The sequence below is a fragment of the Empidonax traillii genome, unplaced genomic scaffold, assembly GCF_003031625.1.
Source record: "Empidonax traillii isolate 1590-97213 ecotype Southwest subspecies unplaced genomic scaffold, ASM303162v1 scaffold276:size1176444, whole genome shotgun sequence".
NCBI classification, from domain to species: Eukaryota; Metazoa; Chordata; class Aves; order Passeriformes; family Tyrannidae; genus Empidonax; species Empidonax traillii.
This window is the reverse complement of record NW_020955469.1, coordinates 262,450-279,663: the sequence shown is the minus strand read 5'-3', so window position 1 is coordinate 279,663 and position 17,214 is coordinate 262,450. Positions and strand designations below refer to the sequence as shown.

The following is a 17,214-nucleotide window of genomic DNA, read 5'->3' as shown; positions in this document are numbered from 1 at the left end:
GCAGCATGGGCACCAAGCCCCACCTGTGCTGTGCCAGCACTTGGTGTACGAGCACTCAGAGACCACTAGGGCATTTGCACTGACAACAGGATTTGCTTGGCCAGCAATATTCCCAGCAATACTTCAGGGTCACCAGAGCAAAGAGTACCTAGGGAAATCCCTGCAGGGCACTCAGCCTCAGATGGCAGCCATGGTGCCATCCAACCTGCAGGCATTCCATGAGTGCTGCCACCTGCTCTGCACACAGCCCGCAGTCCCCAGCAGGAAGATGTTTGCTTTTTCCAGAGATCTGAAAGCTGGGAGCAGCTAGCAGCTACCCACACAGGAGGCAGATAACTCAGAGAATACTTATTTTTCACGAGAAAAAAAGTGCTCCCTTTTTCACTCCCACACACCCACAACTTGGGTACGGATGGAAGAACATGGTCCAGCGGTCTGAGAGCTGGGATCCCTTCCTGCTCTGCCACAGGCGTTTGCCATCCAGCCCAGACAAATCCCTTCCTCTCCTTACCACCCGCTCCAGTCTGCAGCACAGACACCGCTGTTAATTCACCTACCAGGGGTATTATTAATATTACTAATATAATAATTACCGTCACGCAGAGGCATTTGCTTATAATCATAAAGCACTTTGCAGCTCAAAGATAAACACGCCGTCATTGGCTGGCATCTGGCAGGCGGGAGGGCATGGCTGCCTCACCAGCAGGACTGACAGCTCCCCCTGAGCTTCCCCTGGGAGAGGAGGGTGCCTGCAAGGCAGGCACGGCACACGGGAGCCGCTTCCCAGCCCTCCGGCTGGTGCTGGCTCATCCATCAGCTGACCTTGGCCACTAACCACCAGCCTGACAAGTGGCCAACTGGTTCACGAGGGAGAAATCCTCCAGCAGCAGCTCTTTGGGGCTCAGCCTGATCGCCCACATGGTGGCTTTAGCTGAAATCCATCAGCTGGAGGCCTTCATCTTTGGGATCTAAATCCCAAGCCATCGGCATGTGAAATGCCGCTTCCTCCCACCCAGGGAGCACAGCCCCATCCCTGCCTGGAAGCATCATTTTAAACTCAGTGGAAGAGGCTTGGGTTTGGTGGTATCTCTGCCGACCAGCAGATTAAACCTGTCAATGGTAGAGTCCACATTCAGGCTCCTAGGTGGATGAGGGAGGTGAGAGGAGGAGGATAAGTAACATTAGATCTTGCTTTGTTCTCTAGGTGCCTTAATATGGGACAAAGGCTCCAGCCTGGCCTTTCACAGAGTGGCATCACATCCCCCAGGCACCTGCACGGACACAGGCAGTCACAGGCAATGCCGATCTCCTGACACTCAAGGCCTCTGAGACCCTTCCAGCCCTTCTGGTGCCAGCAGAGATGCTGAGCAGGGCCCACGTTAAATGCTGGGAGTAAAGCAGTGTCTTACTTCTGTGCTGATGACTCAGGCTCGAGGGAGATGTGATGCCTCCTCACTCCTCAGACACCTCAGCCAGCTCTACGGAAGCGCAGCCAAGGTCCCTTTGTGTCGACACCCGCAGGCATCCAAACACTGCTCCGCCTCCCCATCTGTCCCCAGCTGGTGTGTCCCCCCCACCCTTCTCCACATGAGCAGCTCGGCCATGGAGAGTAGTGGCTGAACCCCACCCCGGTTCCCCTAAAGCAGCACGTGGTACCTTTGGGCTGGGAGTTGTACACTGCAAACATGTTGATTGCCACAAGCTGGAGCATGCGGGTGCTTCCGATGGGAGGGGGGCTGTGCTGCAGCAGGACCTGGAACTCCCTCAGGACCTCCTCGGCCACCGCAGGGAAAGTCTCCATCCTGCAGACAGAGAGAGAGGCTGTAGAGTGCAGGCTGTGCCCCAGGATGCAGGGCAGGAAGTCGACATGGCTCACCCCATGTCACGTCTCCCGGGGAAGGTCACATCTCCCGGGGAAGGGGGAACCCCTGGGTGCTGTCTCCTGTCCAGGAGCCGTAGGGTATGAAGGTGCAGGCTGCAAAGGAGGCAGCTGAAGCCTTCCTTAGAGATGACAGTGAGGGATTGCTCTGTGACCGACAGGCAGCATTCCTTTGGCAGGAAAACACGGCCTTTATGAGTCATTTCTGACCAACCATTTTTTTCTACTGACTTCTACCAATCTGGGAGGGGTGCCAAGAGGCCAGCAGCTCACTTGGACCAGGAGCAGCCCATGGGACTCCCAAGAAACCCAGGCTGCAGCAGAACGCACACACTGGTGCCACATTGCGGATGTGGCAATTCCAGTGCATTGAACGTTGGCCAGAACGTGCTTCCTCCAGAGCGGTGCCTGGTCCCTGGGCTCCGCGCTGCAGGATCGGATCCCGTGGCACTGAGCCCCTTCTCCCCCCCCCTCAGGGCTACACACTTCCCAGCACTCTGACTGAGCCCCTAAACTTCATCACTTCGAGCCCCACAGGACAGGGACTCGCCGGCTCGTGTAGCTGCTGACAACGTCAAAGCTGGAGCGGGTCCCCGCAGCCCGCAGCGCTGCCGTCGCGCGTCAGGACACAGCAGCCCGTGGCTGCGGTGCCACGGCTGGGGATGGGGTGTGCTTTCAACACCATCCACAGGCACCCACGGAAATCTGACACGTTTATCCTGCTCTTCATCACTAAGGAAATTAGCTGAGGTCACTTTATCAGAGCTGTTGGATCCTCAGCAACCTCCCAGCTGAAGTGGGGTCAAAAACTGATCGCAGAGAGCACATTCAGTTCCCAAAAATGAGAGAGATGTGGTTGCCCACAACAGCCCTCCCAGAGAGCCCTCACCTGGTAACCCACGAAGACAACTTTATCACCAAGAAGTTGCCCAAAACCTTGGAAACTATTGAGGGGGGGGAAAGGTTCTTCTGTCCCACTGCCTCTTCTGCTGCATTTGCTGTATTAATTCTTGTTCCTACACTAGAAAAAGCCACAGCCAGACCCCACAGACTGAGTATCCCCCAGCAAGTGTCTGCTCCAGTTACCAGTGACATTGTTGGGTGTCCACATGGGAGCGAGGGAGCCAAAACCCAGATGCCTCACCCTCTGTGGAGCTGGGACAGGCGACCTCAGGGGCCTCCATAGCAATTTCCTCTGTTTTCCCCCAAGAGATTCAGATCTTGTGATATCAGCACGCTACAGGCTGGATTAACGAGCCACTTCTGGTAACCCACATGGGCAATTCTGCTGGGCTTCCCCAACACACTTTCAAGACAGTGATAGCTCTATTTTTAAAGACAGAAATGGCTTTCTTCTTAGCCATATTTCAGGGTGCCTTTCAACACTTGGGTCTGCCTAGCAGCAGGGTACCCTCTCCCCCAGCACTGTTTGCTGGAGCAATTCAAAGTCACTATTACCTTCCCAAAAACATGGGCTGTAACAAACAGGCCCCTCGTAGTTTGTAGCTGTGCAGAGCAGAGTAGCTCCGCTGAAACAAAAGCACTGCTCTTCCTGCAAGAGGCAACTTCCCTGGATTTGGGGCACAGCCAGGGAATTAGAGCAAACTGATTGCTTCTAAAGACTTCCTAGTTTTGAGAAATCTCAGACCACTTCCAGTGTATCCAGCAACATCCTCCTAGGGCAGACAGGACTCTGGGGATGGAGGAGACCTTTGCAGGATGGGTTGTTAGTGAGCAGATGAAGATTATTGCCAGGGAATAACAACAAGAAGGAACGAGGGCTTCCTCAGCCCCACCAGCTGTGCTTTGATACCACAGCACATCTGGAACGGCGTGCAGTAACCCCACTGAGCTCAGAACCAGCAGGTCAGGAGCTGAGCGGAAGCTTTTAATAAATTGCTTACCTGTGGTTTTAGGAGCAAGAGTCCAATTAGGGCAACATCATCTTTTCCATATTTTTTACAGATAAATCACCAAGGATCCTGCCCAAAGAGAACTCGGCTATTCCTCACCTTTTACCTATTTTAAGCGCGGAAGCTGTTTAACAGAGCTGGATGATTTTCTCTTCCTGTGTCATGGTATTACTTTCTAGTTCCCTTCTAAGTACTTCAGGGGATATTCTACCATTAAACATGCTTGGGTTTTCTAAATGACTGGCCTGGGAAGCAACTGCCTCAAACGCTGCATCTTAATTTCAAAAGAGTCTCAGGAGCCAAATGTGCAACTGATCTCTGCAACATCCCCATTAATCTCCTGCTGGCATCTGTTCGACCAGAGCTTGGCCACGAGCACGGCCCCACAGCACCGGGGACCAGCAGCCCCCTGGATGCTCGGCCCTGCACTTCCCAAACCTTTCGTGGGCTCTTGCAGCTCTCCTCCTCTTTTCCTGTAGGCAGGAGGACATCCAGCCCTGCCTCTTCACCGCAGGCCAGGCTCCTGCCCGGGAGCAGATAATCAGTGCCTTGTGACTCAGGGAGAGATCAAGAGCATAGGCAGAGAGCCGATGGCTCTCCCCCTCACCCTGACACTCTTCAACAAATTGGCCAGCACAGCTCCTGCTTCCCGTTGTTTATGAAGGGCCCAAGATGAAGCATGTGACACTCCAGAGTGGTCATCCCAGAAAGTGCTGGGTGGAGGAAGCACCAAGTGTGCACTGCCCTGCGCTGCTGTGCTTCCCCACTCCAGGAGGGAAAGGGGACAGAGAATTGTACATCTGAGTCAAAAAACTCCAACAGTAGGGACAAGATGCCCCTTTGAATCCACACTACCTTTACCTACGTGGCTTGGAACACGTCTCTCAGCCCTGTAACTCGTAGCCAACAGTTCTGCAAGAGACTGAAGGAGCCAGCAGAGCTCATGAAACTCCAGTTGCTTCCGAGGCACTGGCAGGCTCAAGCAGAGACCACCACTGCCAGGGACTGTCTGGATTCAGGCAAGGTCTCTCCTCAACAGCTGCTCCCACACAGCCCCATCCCGACAGTGAGGGCCAGTCTGGACCCAGAGCAGAGACAGTTCCATGGGAAGCCCATCGGCTGCGAGGCTGAGCTCTGCCCTCTGGGTCATAAGGATGTCCCCCAGGCTGGGATCACAGCCCAGGCTGGGATCAGGCTTGCTTTGCTTCAAGGGTAGCTGCTCAATTACTTGAAACCAGTTTCTGACAGCCATTGCCAAGGGCACTTTTGTACAAACCAGTTCCCACAGCCAGGGCAGCTCTCAGCTATGAGGCTTTCACCGAAATGGCAGCAAGGAGATGAAGGGCAAGGCTTGTCTTGACAAGCTCCAGACGGCAGCTTTCAGCCACCACATGGATTTGCCTCGATGGCTTTGTGCTCCTCGCAGGCAACAGCCACCAAGAGCCCCCCCAAGAGCTCTTTAAGGGTGGGGGGGAGTGGAAGAGGGGAGGGAAAACCCAGAAATTAAAGGGGAGGGAGCATGGTTAGATGTTGGGAGAGAGAAAACAGCATCTAGTCCCTCCTGTGTGTGTATCAACTATCTGAGCTCAGCCTTTGCCAGAGGGTCCCAGTGCATGGCCAGGAACAGGCTTTGAGGTGGGGGGAAGGAAAAGCCCAAGCTATAAGCAGTGTGGATCAGAGGGCGGGTAAGGAGAATAAAAACCAGGAGGCTAGGCCTGCAAGAATTCACACCCTGTGCCCTCAGCTCCAAACACAGCTTAGTTGCTAACAATATTAAATTCCAAAAAGACTTGTAATGTAGGAAAATAAAATAAACATCCTGCACACTTACCCAATCCTGGTAAACAGCTTCCCATGGGCATGGAGAAAACTGAGGATGAACCTTTTGTTCAGCTGCATGGGAAAAAAAAAAAAAAAAAAGGAAAAAAAAATAGAGAGAGGAGAAAACAATTAAACTCTCTCCTATTTCCTGTGAATTAAGAATGTCCCCAGTGACAGAAGAACCTGGCCTGGATGCTGGGGGTGGCACTGGAGATGGGAACCAAATGGACATGCCCAAACTCTTACAAACATCATGCACAGAGGCAGAGGCAAGTGCCAAACAGCTGGAGCTGGAGCCGGGAGAGGCGGTGGAGACACAGCACCCTCTGCCGGGTCCTGAGATCCTGTGCAGGGGCTGCTGTGCCCTGGGGCACCCCAACCCCGATACCCGCACCCTGGGCACCCCACCCAGTACCTGCATCCCGAGCACTCACACCTCGGGCACCCTAACCCCAATACCTGCACCCTGCACACCCCAACCCCCGTACCTGCACCCCAGGCATCCCAACCCCGATATCTGCACCCCACGCACCCCAACCTGATACCCACACCCCGGGCACTCCCAGGCGAAGATCTTCTCCTCCATGTCTCACCAGCTCAGAGCATGGCACAGCCTGAGAGGTTCTGCAAAAGGAGTCCCCAAAGGCAGCCTTTCCCACTAGCATTCCTTTTGATGGAAAAAACAACCCCACAACCACCAGCAGCAGCCTGTTCCATGCTCCCGACTGCGTCAGAGGCAGAGCAGCAGCTGGACAAGGCAGAGAGGGAGCGGGATGTCCTCCCCAGTGCCTTTCTGCAGAGAAGCCAGCGTGGTGAGCTCAGCAGCAACACTAAAAGCACTTGTTTGTGCCCTGCCAGGTGCAGCTCTCAGAAGGAGGACTGGGGTGATGCTGCACCCTGTCATTTAACTCCAGCCTTAGGCAATTGCAGAGATGGTGTTCAGATGTACCAGTAAAGCCTCTGAGAGCCTGCAGCAGCAGTGCTGCTACTGAACTACCAGAGAACAGCTATTGAACTGCCCAGAGAAGCTGTGGATGCCCTGTTCCTGGAAGAGTTCAAGCCCAGGCTGGATGGGGCTCTGAACAATCTGATCTAGTGGAAGGTGGGTCTGCCCACAGCAGGGGGGTGGCTGGAACTAGATGGTCTTTAAGGTCCCTTCCTACCCAAACCATTCCATGATTCCGTGCACATGGAGCTAAGAGGACACGGGGGAGCTGGCTGCAGCACACGGCACGAAGGCAGTTTCCTGCCCTGCTTCGGTCCACTAACTCCAAAACCTGACTTGAATAATTACTTACTACTGCTCAGGGCTTTCCCAGTCCTTATCTAACCGGCTCTGAGGAAGGCTGTGGGTGGGTAAGCACTCACTCTGCCTGGCCCTGGAGGGTGGCCATGTCACACCAGGAGTGGACTGGCCTCGCTTTTACCTCCCCCAGAGCAGGAGGTTTTCCTCCCGCGCCCGTGCGCCTGCACAGCCTCAGCGCGGTGAGAAAAGCCAGGCTCCGAGCCCCGCGCGGGGAGACGCTCACCAGGAGCGGCCCAGAGCACCACCACGCTGCTCCCATTTGCACAAGGCTTTTACAGCTTCAGCTCCTCCACTTCCATTCACAGGGGGAATCAGAGGCACAGGGAGAGGATGAGATTACCTGGCACGGCCATGGCAATGCCCAGCCAAGAGCTGGGCACACGCCAGAGGATGCAAGACGGGCACTGGGCGGTGCCTCCCAAGCTCCCTGCCAGGTCTGGCTGCATGGGACAGTTGTCACAGGCAGTCCCAGCTCTGGTGCTAGCTCATGTTCCCATTTTCTGAGCCCCTGGGCTCATGCCACGACTGATGCCAGCTGCTCTGCGAGGTGGGATTGCTCGGTGAGGTGTAATTAGCCCGGCTGCGTTCCTGGAGGACCCATGCAGGAGAATGATGCCCTGCTGCAGAGTCGCTCCCGGGCCACGTGCAAGTTTAAACATAAAACCTGTCTCATAAAACAAGCCAGACCAATTAAACTGGCCCCCGCAGCAAGGGGTTCTTGCTTACTCACTATTTTACTGCTGCCCTAAAGAGCCCTTTTCACTGGAACTCAACTTCATTTGCCACCATTTTATTGACTCTGCAGATGGAACCCAGAAGAGACTGGGGAATACTGGGACAGCACAGCAAAGCCCTTATTCACTTTGCCAGTTAAGTTTGGATATAGCTGATCCTTCAGCTTAGGACACCACGACAATTGAGAGCTTAAAACTTTTAACAGGTACTTCAGATATTTTTTTTTCAGTCAACAGCTTGTGGAAGCAGAAATACTGCAGCCCCTCTGGCTGCAATCACACAGCCTGACACAGACACAGCCTAAGGAATCTGAGCCCCCAGCTCAGTGCAAAAGCCTTCGTGGGGCAGTGGACAATGCTCTGCCCCACAAGAAGCCCCTGTGCAAGAGCTGGAGGAGAGGGTCCATGCTCTGTGCTCTTTGACAGGGACTATGGAAAAGAGAAGGAACCTGTGGCCTGACCCATCTCTACCGGAAAGCAACACTCATGGGCAGGCATGCGAGTCAAAGAAGAAACTGGGGCAGAAGTTTTCCTCTAATGCCCACATTCACCCACAGCCCTGGGAGCGCTCACACTGCAATCCCCCACACTGCTTTCCATCAGCAGGGGAGAACCAAAACTCCCCACCCTGAATGGAAAGTGACACCCAGCAGGGACATGCCCGGAGTGTTTCCACAGACGCCCAGCTCCAGGAGGGCTTACCAGGACATTGGCTTCACTCCCATCTTCTCAGAGCAAGTTTCACACTCAGCCTTTTCATTTGCAATCCCAAGGACTAATCAGTCACACTCCACCCGAACCACTATGGAACTGGGACACAGATATGTGCATATATATAATTGCTTTTTTTTAAGGAAATGTGATACCTGCCTCTAGGAATGAAGCATTTTTCATACCTCTTGCCAACTTAATCACAAACTCAGCAAGCCCAGGCAGAGCCCTGTGTGCCACAGCACTGTGGCATCTCAAGCAGGCACCTCACGCTTCTTTCATCACTTTTTCTCTCACAGCCTCAAGGTTTTGATGAGCTCATCACTCAACTTTGGACCTTTCATCTCCGAGTTCACGCTAAGGCCACGGGCTGCTTTGACTGGGCTTTTCTCTGAATGACTGTTTCTCTACTGACTCACCTGTCCCTCAGCCTCCGGGAACCCTCCCAGCTGCTCCCATCAAATTCCGCTTCTCACAGCAGCGAGAGGGAAACAGTGACCTCCACTGGGTGGGAGTGGGCCTGGCTTCGGGGCACAGAGGAGGAAGTTCTGTCACCTGCTGCTCCACATTCACACGGTGGAGAGGAACACTTCCCAAAAGCATTGCCAGCATGCTCACTACCCTCACAGTGCTACCATGAAACCTGCAACAACTTACTACCTTCTTATCGCACTCACTGTGCAGCCCAAAAGCAAGCCCCTTCAAAGATTTCCCAAAAAATGGTCCTCGTGCCAATGTCAGGACGACAGACTAAGACTCCCTGTACAATTATATTGCTGCCCTTTGTGGGCAACTTTGCTCCTTGGGACGGGGAACCAAATGTGGATGGTTCCAGCCGCTCACTTGGGAAAAGCCCACCAAGAAAGGGCTTATACAACAACAAAACCATGTCAAAAAATGGATTTTGGCCCTTCCAGCTGAAAAGTGGGCATCACCGATACGGAACTTATGAGCATATAGTGAAGGCATTAGTTATAAAAACAAACCAGCTGTCAAGAAGAAGAAGGGGTCCCTGCACACAGTAGTGCCTGAAGCTGAAAACAGCTGTTTCGGCTGTCATGAGTCAGCATGTGCAGACAGACTAAATCCACCTGGGAAGAGGCAACCTCACCAGAGGAAGCAGCCCAGTGCTGCTTGGGGAACGTTCACACACCTCACTGCCAACCCAACTGGATTTGTTACCATGGAAGAAATCAACAGTGACTAACAACTTCTCAAGGAGCAGCTAAGAGAGCAGAGATAGCAACGGGCCTGAACAGCCAGCTCAAATCACCGCGAGGCCACGGGGAGTACGGCCTGACAGCACAGAACCGCGGCACTCAGACGGCTTCGGGAAAGGTTTGTCACGTCCTGAGCCAGCAGAGAAGAAAGCAAGACTCAACCTCCCCGAGAGACTGTGCACTGACCAAAAAAAAAAGGGTTGAAAATGGTGTCTCTCATCCCAGAAGAGCAGCCCTGGAAATGCCACCGGGGAGCACAGGAACAAGAGTGCTGCGCTTCAACCCAGTGTGGACCTGTTTGGCTTCAGGAGAGGAGTGCACAAAGCTTTGGCACCTGAGCATCAGCCCCAGCTGTGAAGGAGGCACCAAATAAGGGAAAGATTCTGGAGAAGCGACTCCTGGGGAAAAAGCATTTCAAGTTAAAAATTGTTACTTCAGGTTTGGAAGTAAATTTCAGGATCTGGTCTTTATCAAGCAAGGCAAACTTTCTTCAACATCAGCAAAGCATCTGTGGAGCAGAAAGTGGTGTCAGAGTCAAAATAGGCTGCAAAAGACAAGTCCATTAATCAAGAGACCAGATGCAAAACTGCCTGTAACAAATGCGCTGTCTCCACCGGAGTGGAAGGGACTGGAGCACAGCGGGATGTTCTCCTGAGTCTAGGGGTCTCCTCAGTGACAAGGGGTTGGGATACAGACCACAGAGCCACACAGCTCTGCTCCAAAACACGTACCACACTCATCCCAAATATTTTCAGGGTTTCTTGGGCAGCCAGGCTTTTCCAGGCACAGCTTCCTTGCTGAGAAGTGTGTGAAATAACATCCAGGCACCTAAAACGTGCCATATTCTCACTCCCAGCTCAAGGGTTAGAGATACCACAGTAATTATTAAGATTATTCCTCTTTTTTCACAGACAGTTCCTTCAGAGCTTCACACCACTCCATCCAAGAGCAGCAGTGAACCCACTACCTGCCCTGGACATGGCTGTACAAACATGAGCCTTTATCCCACACCATCCCAAATTTGCAAGGCACAGCTCTGGCTGCTGTTTTCCATGGCAGTGTCACACTGAAATAATACCGAATGCTGATACAGAGCTTCCTGAAAAGCCCAGGATGCTGCAGTGGGCCCAACTGGCAGGATACCAGGAGGAGGTTTTACCGCTACAGGTGTAATCTCAACAAAGTGCTGGTGGAAAGTGTTTTGTGCAAATGGTTACCTACACAAAAGAGAGCAGACAAAAGGGCTATTAAGACTGTCTGGCATTTTTGCAGTGTTTACAAGGTGCCCACAGAGCTGTGGGCAAATTTCAGCTGGGCTAATTACCATAATCACTCCTCTTCATATACCACCTGCAACCACAAATGGATACAGAGCTTGCCTTGGCTTCTTCTTGCCACGTGTTTAGTGCAGGCTTCTATTTAGCAGTCACAATGTCCTGCCTTGAAACAGATTAATCTCTTCAGCAATAGAAGCAATTCCAGTGAAAATCCTGCTGCTTAACATCAGACATCGCACAAATGTGAAATTCAATTTGCTATGACATGGAAGTAAGAGGGAAGCCTGATGTATCATGGCCTTGAGGCACAAAAAAATTAATTTACAGGTAAAGAGACCCTGAGACTCGTCCTCATCTTTTGCAGTGCAGCAGCTCCAGCTCCGGGACACATCTCATGGCTGTAAGAGTTACAAGCCAGCAACTCAGCAAGAGAAAAACAGGCATTTAAGAAGCCCCTTGGCAAAACCAGTGAGCTTTTGAGCTCTTCCTTCATCACTGCAGGGAGCAGGTGAGAGAAAAAACGTTAAGCAAGAAAACAGTCCACTTTAGTAATATAAAGATCAAGCTGTGGTAACTTCACTGTCTCCAAAACGAGTATCTGACCTATTAATAAATTCAACATTATTTATAACGAATTTACTACCAGAACTTTCAATTCAATGAAAGCAGTTCAAATAGAATATTTATATGTCTGTGACTTCCTTTTCAGCCAAACTCTTATCTAAATTTGGTTTCCATGAATTAGTAATATGCAACATTCTTGAAAAAATACTACCATTAAACCGAATAAAAGCTGATTAAGAGACCTCTTAAACAGCAGTCTTCAGGGACCCCCACTGAACTGGATGGAAAGAGGATGGTAGAGACTCATTAGCAAAATCTTTCATCAACAAACTGAAAGGAAATTCTGCTGTCAAACTGCCCGTGACAGGCAAAGGGAGCAGCAAGTAATGATGGCTGCAGAGCATTCACGCAGGGTTATTATAATCGCTTCAAAATCTGGGGGTTTCCAGCATCAAGTGTCATGTTATGCATCTGGCATCACATGTAAAATTAAGTCTCCAGGAGATCGTGCCCGAGGCAGCTTCTCCAGAAAGGCTCTGGGGACTACAATGGCTAAATTCCCAATGCAATGTCCAGTAAAAAGGATTAAACACATCCCTTGGATGTACAAGCAGAGCAGGCACTGGGCAGCACATTCACATCTAAATACGGCACCGTCGGGGCTGACACTGAAATACTGCACCCAGTTCCAGTGCCCTTATTTTAAAAACGATGCTGAAAAATTGGAAAGGGTCCAAAAAACCAGCCATAAAAGTGATTCAAAGGCTATAAATGATGCCTTGCAGTGAAAACTTTAAACAGCGCAATCCGTTTAGTGTTATCAAAATAAGACCGGGAGGCAATTGGATTGCAGGGTGCAAAGTGCCTCTGTGGTACTTAAAGGGCTCTTTACACTCACAGGACAGAAAAGCACAGGAATAAACTGGAAACATTCATTCTGTAAATAAGTAAAAGTGTTTCAGAACCAGTGCAATTATTACTGGAACGAACTCCCCAGGAAAAGGGTGGATTCTCAAGACTGGATGTCTTTCTGGAAGTACTGCTTTAGCCAAACACGAGTTATTTGGCTTCATATAGGAGTAGCAGGGTGAAATTTAAGGACCTGTGATATACAGGAGATCAGACTAGATGATCTAATGGTCCCTGCTGACCATAAACTCTATGAACCTATGCAAACATGCCAGAGAGTCCTCAGCTGAGATATCAAGTTAACTTTCGACACAAAACTTTTCATAAATTGGCTCTGGTGCTGCAGGTCGTTTAGGATACAAGTTCAGCTCTTCAAGGCTGCATCTGGTTAAGCACTGAAAGAGAGCTGACCCAGGCAGAGCCTTCTGTGTCCAGCAGGTAAGAGGGAGGCCACATGTGCACTGAAGCAGCCCCAAGCAGCAAAAGCAGCTTATACTCAAACACTCACTGTTTGCCAGGAGTAAAAAGCATTCCCTTTCCTGCAACAGAAAATTGACACTAAGAAAATGTGTGATGAATTCTGGTCACAAGAGATCAGCTGTTAATGCAGCTCAGGGTGTTGTCAGCCTTCTTCACTACCCCGGAGTTGATTATTTGAGGGGTTAAAGCACAAAGGAGGGAGATAACATGAGAAATTAGGAAGGGTGAAGACTGAAGAGATTGAACCCTGAAAGGCTTAGAATGGAGTCAGGCCAACAGAGAAGACATTTGGACAACAGGCTGAGCAGAGACAGAGCCTTCCAGAAGGATGACAGCATTATCGCACGCAACCTCCACACTCCTGCTCTCCCAGTCACTCTCACCAGCCGGGATAACGGGACAATGGGAGCCACTCCCAGACAGCCTTTGCCTCAGGCTTCCACAACCTGGATAAAGTTGTCCACCCTGCTGCATTCCCAGAGCCTTCACTTCTACCTGGACAGTAGCACACAGGGCACGAAGGCATCTCCCTCTCCACTTTGAATTAGGCAGCAGTGCAATCTGACGGGGAGGAAGAGTAGAGCCAAGGACAGAGGAAATGACACAGACTCCAGCAGGTTCCACTCCCTGATCCTCCGGAAGGAAGTTTCTTTCCTAGTACCCACCTCCACAGTGGATATGAAGCCTGTCTGGAAATGGCTCATTCAACACTGAAGAGAAATAAACATTCCCTATGGCAGAATTAAGAGGTTTGGCTGTGGAATACGAGGTGCCAATCTCAAAAAGTCCACAGCAGAGAGCAGGAAAAGTTGGCCTGGGCCAATTTCAGACAAAGATCAAGGTTAGACTAACAAAAAAAAAAAAAATCTCAAGAGAAATCAGTGTCTACAGCCTTCACCTTGCTCTGGGAAATCTCCCAGCCCTGCTATTAAGACATTTTACTTCCTTTACCAGTACTGCCAGTTCTGGCAGTGTTCTCGTCTCAAGTGCAAACTCTCCCTCCCAACGCACTCTGCAGTGCCTGGATCATCAAACCCGCTGCCCCGAGGAAGGACTCGTGTGCAGCAGCAGGAGGGAGTTTGGTTACACACAAATCCCTGGCTGATCAGCACCAGCAGGAGAGGAAATGAGGAAAGAGTGACTGACAGGGAAAGGCGGTTTCTGGATGGTTGTACTTGGTTTTAGAGTATGAGAAGCTTGTTGGAACTTGAAGTCTTGCTCCCCTCACCGCAGCCTCTCTGAGCACTGGGATAGAGCAGAGCCATTCACACAGGCACAGCTCATTGATGTCCTTGTAGTGTTCCCACCTCTGATCCACCACGATATTTCCACACATATTAGCACCAGATGCCTGTTGCCAGAAGGAGAACATGCCAATGCCTCTGCCGCTCAGGCAACATTAGTCCCTGACTTGTTCTTCACAGTTAAATAAAACCACCAACATGGTCTAAAAAGAAAAGGGGGGGAAAAAAAATATCAACATCAACTTCTGGAAACTCTTACCAATAGCTCAGCCTTCACTTTCTGGGTAGTGACAAAAGGTCAAGTTGTGCTGGAAAGCAACATGTGGGCTCTACATGACACGAGTGCACAGGCTGAACTGGGGACCAGGCTCTGTGAGCTCTGCCAAGCTGTGGGAGCTGTGGTGGAGCAGCACTGAGCATCCACGGAAGATCACGAGCCCAGGCCAAGTGGAACAGCATTTCTGGCTGGATTGCTAACACAGGAACTGCAGCTGAGAAGGTTTTTATCAGCAATTTAAAGTCAAAAACAGTTTATTAAAAAAAAAAATTAAGTGCAAGCAGGGATGGTGCACAACTGGCAGGCAAAAAAAGCCAGTGCTGAGCTGCATGGCTGAGTGTCACGTCTCAAACCCAGTGAGGCCAGGAGTGTGGTTTTGGTGTTTAACCAGTTTCAACTGCAGCCTGGCACTCTTTTACTTCCTCCCCAGAGAAGTCTTCTCACTGATGGGGGAAAGAAACCAACCTCACCACGCGAAACAAAACGGCTAGAGTAAAAATAAAGCCTCAAGGTGGTTTGGTGACCGAGGTCATACTAGTAGGTGGAGAGGTTGCAGGCAGGGGAAAGCACTCAGAAATACTCATGCTGCCAACCAAGAATGAAATTACAGAAAAGGAGGCAGGGCAGAGAATTAACGCGAGTCCAGCAGTAAAGAGGCTGAGATGCCTCTTTCACAAGCCACCAGCTCCCCCATGCTCAAAAAAGTTTGTAAACTGTTTCCTAAACACAAAGGAAAAAAAACCCAGACCTAGTCCTGACCTCCACGAATGAGTAACCAAACCCAACAGCTTCCTGCAACTTCATGGGGGTGAGGAAAATGAGGGCAAGACAGAGGGAACTCCATGTTTCTCCCTCTCAAGTCCCGCTTTGGGCACGAAGATTAAGGATGCAACAGCTCTTGCTGATGTCTCATGTGGGTGTTGGATAAAGGACAGAAGCATGGAAGGGCAGCCCTTAGCTGACTGCTAGTCCCTGGCATTCCCATCACCAAGACTTTCTCTGCTCGTTTTTGTGCCGCAGGGGAGGCTCATCAGGGGCGGGCAGCACTGCAGAGGTGTGGATCAAACACAGCTAGAAGCAGGCTGGAGGGGAAGCACAGCCATCCCCTGACAGCAAGGCCAGACCATAATGCAACAGACCACAGAGGAGATCACTCACATCAAATACTAGAGAGCATCTAACCATAGAGGGGACAAACTTCCTGACTTAACACAAGCCACCCTCCTGTGACAAGGCGCCGACAGCAGCCTGACCCAAGGCCTTGCTCTAAGAGCTTGTATGTATCCCACTACCCTGTGTGGTGAGGAAAAAAAACCCTCCCTTTGGGGACACACCCACACCACTGCTCTGGTGGGGCTCGGATGTTTAACCGATGTGAGAACGGCTTCAGCAGGCATGGCCAGGCATGGGCTAGTGGTTCCCATTCCCTCCACTCTCTGCACAGGCATATGGTTTTGGGTTGAAAATCCCTTGAAAGCGTGCAAGAGTCAGCACAGGACATCAAGTGCGGCCTGCAGGGTAGTTTTTTGGGGAGCTGTGCCCCAGCAGTAGGGAGAAGGCAGCACACCTGCACTTTGACTCTGCCCAGCTAAACCACAGGCACAGCTGCCTGGGCTCATTTTCCAAATCAGAGGCTCCTAAAAAAAAGGATCATTCCAAGGACTCTGCCCACCTGACACCGTGGAGGTAGCAAATGAGGGAGCTCTGTACTCCATCCAGCAAAAATTATTCATAAGAGAGCCTATACAGAAAAGATAAATCTTTCATTGTCCTGAGGAAAACCACCCAGCCATGCTGGCAGTGAGGAGAAATGCTCCCACCAGCCTCGCAGGGAAACACCAAAAATAACGAGCTCCCCAAGCAGCCTCTTATCCCTGCATCTACATGGAAGAACAACCATCATTAGAACAATACATCATTTCCACTTTTGCCTGTCACTTACCTCTAGTCATGTGTAATGGAAAGGAGCTACAAGGTGAGGGAAGAGCTGAGAGTAGAGGGAGCAGTTCTCAGAAACAGGGGTGTCTCTGGGGTATATTTGCATGAGCAAAGCTGGGCCATGCTCAGAGACACCTAGCTCACACCACAACAGCCTTTTAGAAAACCAGACACTCCCAGGGAGCAGAGGCAGACACACCAAGGCAACCCCAACTCTGAACACAGGTCACTACTGCTCCCGTGTGTGACTGGTCCAAGCAAAGGATAGGCTGATGGAGCAGAATGGCCAAGAAACCCCCACCAAAACTGCTACCAGGCTAAAGTGAGGCTTTATCCCACTCTCTCCAGATGCAAAGCACAAGAAGCAGCTCCACCAGATGAAAAATTGCATGTACTGAAACCAGGCAGGAGAATGAGCTTGCTCAGTCACCCAAATGGCTGCTGCCCAAGAGGAACAAGAACATAGAGCAGGAACAACCAACATCACTAAGGAAAAAAGGATGTGAAACGTGCAGGAGCTGAACAGCACAGTGGCCCTTTTCACTAAGGACAAATGTCCTCTGCTGAGGAAGCAACTTGGGCAGCCCCGAGGACTTGTCAATGCTCCTGGATCCAAAGGCATTTCCATTTCCAAAACTGCTTTATCCAGTCTCGGATTGTGACTGGGCTGCAGGAGTGTAAGTGGATGCAGAACCAAGAAATACAGAAGGTGAGAGATGTCTCACCTCGTAAAGAAACAAATCACAGGAAGTTGTGAAGATAGCCCCAACCAGGCATTGCTGGATACGTTTCCAGTTAGCTGAATCCTGTCTTAGAGGGAAGAAAGCAGGACAGCTCTTAAAACCTCCACTGCTTTGAGAAGACAGTGCCCACATCCAGCTGCCCACACCTATTTCCCTGTGTGCTTGGCACTCATCTGATTTTCTAGGACTTGGGAGATG

The 17,214-nt window shown here is 51.0% G+C and overlaps 1 protein-coding gene across 4 annotated transcripts in view; it reads right to left on the bottom strand.

The window, feature by feature from the left end:
* The window catches only part of SMG6 (SMG6, nonsense mediated mRNA decay factor), a 108,820-nt gene that overhangs the window by 78,389 nt on the left and 13,217 nt on the right, over window positions 1-17,214 (bottom strand). For all 4 annotated transcript variants that reach the window (XM_027890011.1, XM_027890010.1, XM_027890012.1 and 1 more), the window contains exons 9-10: window positions 5,624-5,685; window positions 1,657-1,802 (exon numbers count right to left, since the gene is read on the bottom strand). In XM_027890011.1, coding sequence (XP_027745812.1) covers window positions 1,657-1,802; window positions 5,624-5,685 — 208 coding nt within the window. The remainder of the gene's footprint in view (window positions 1-1,656; window positions 1,803-5,623; window positions 5,686-17,214) is intronic.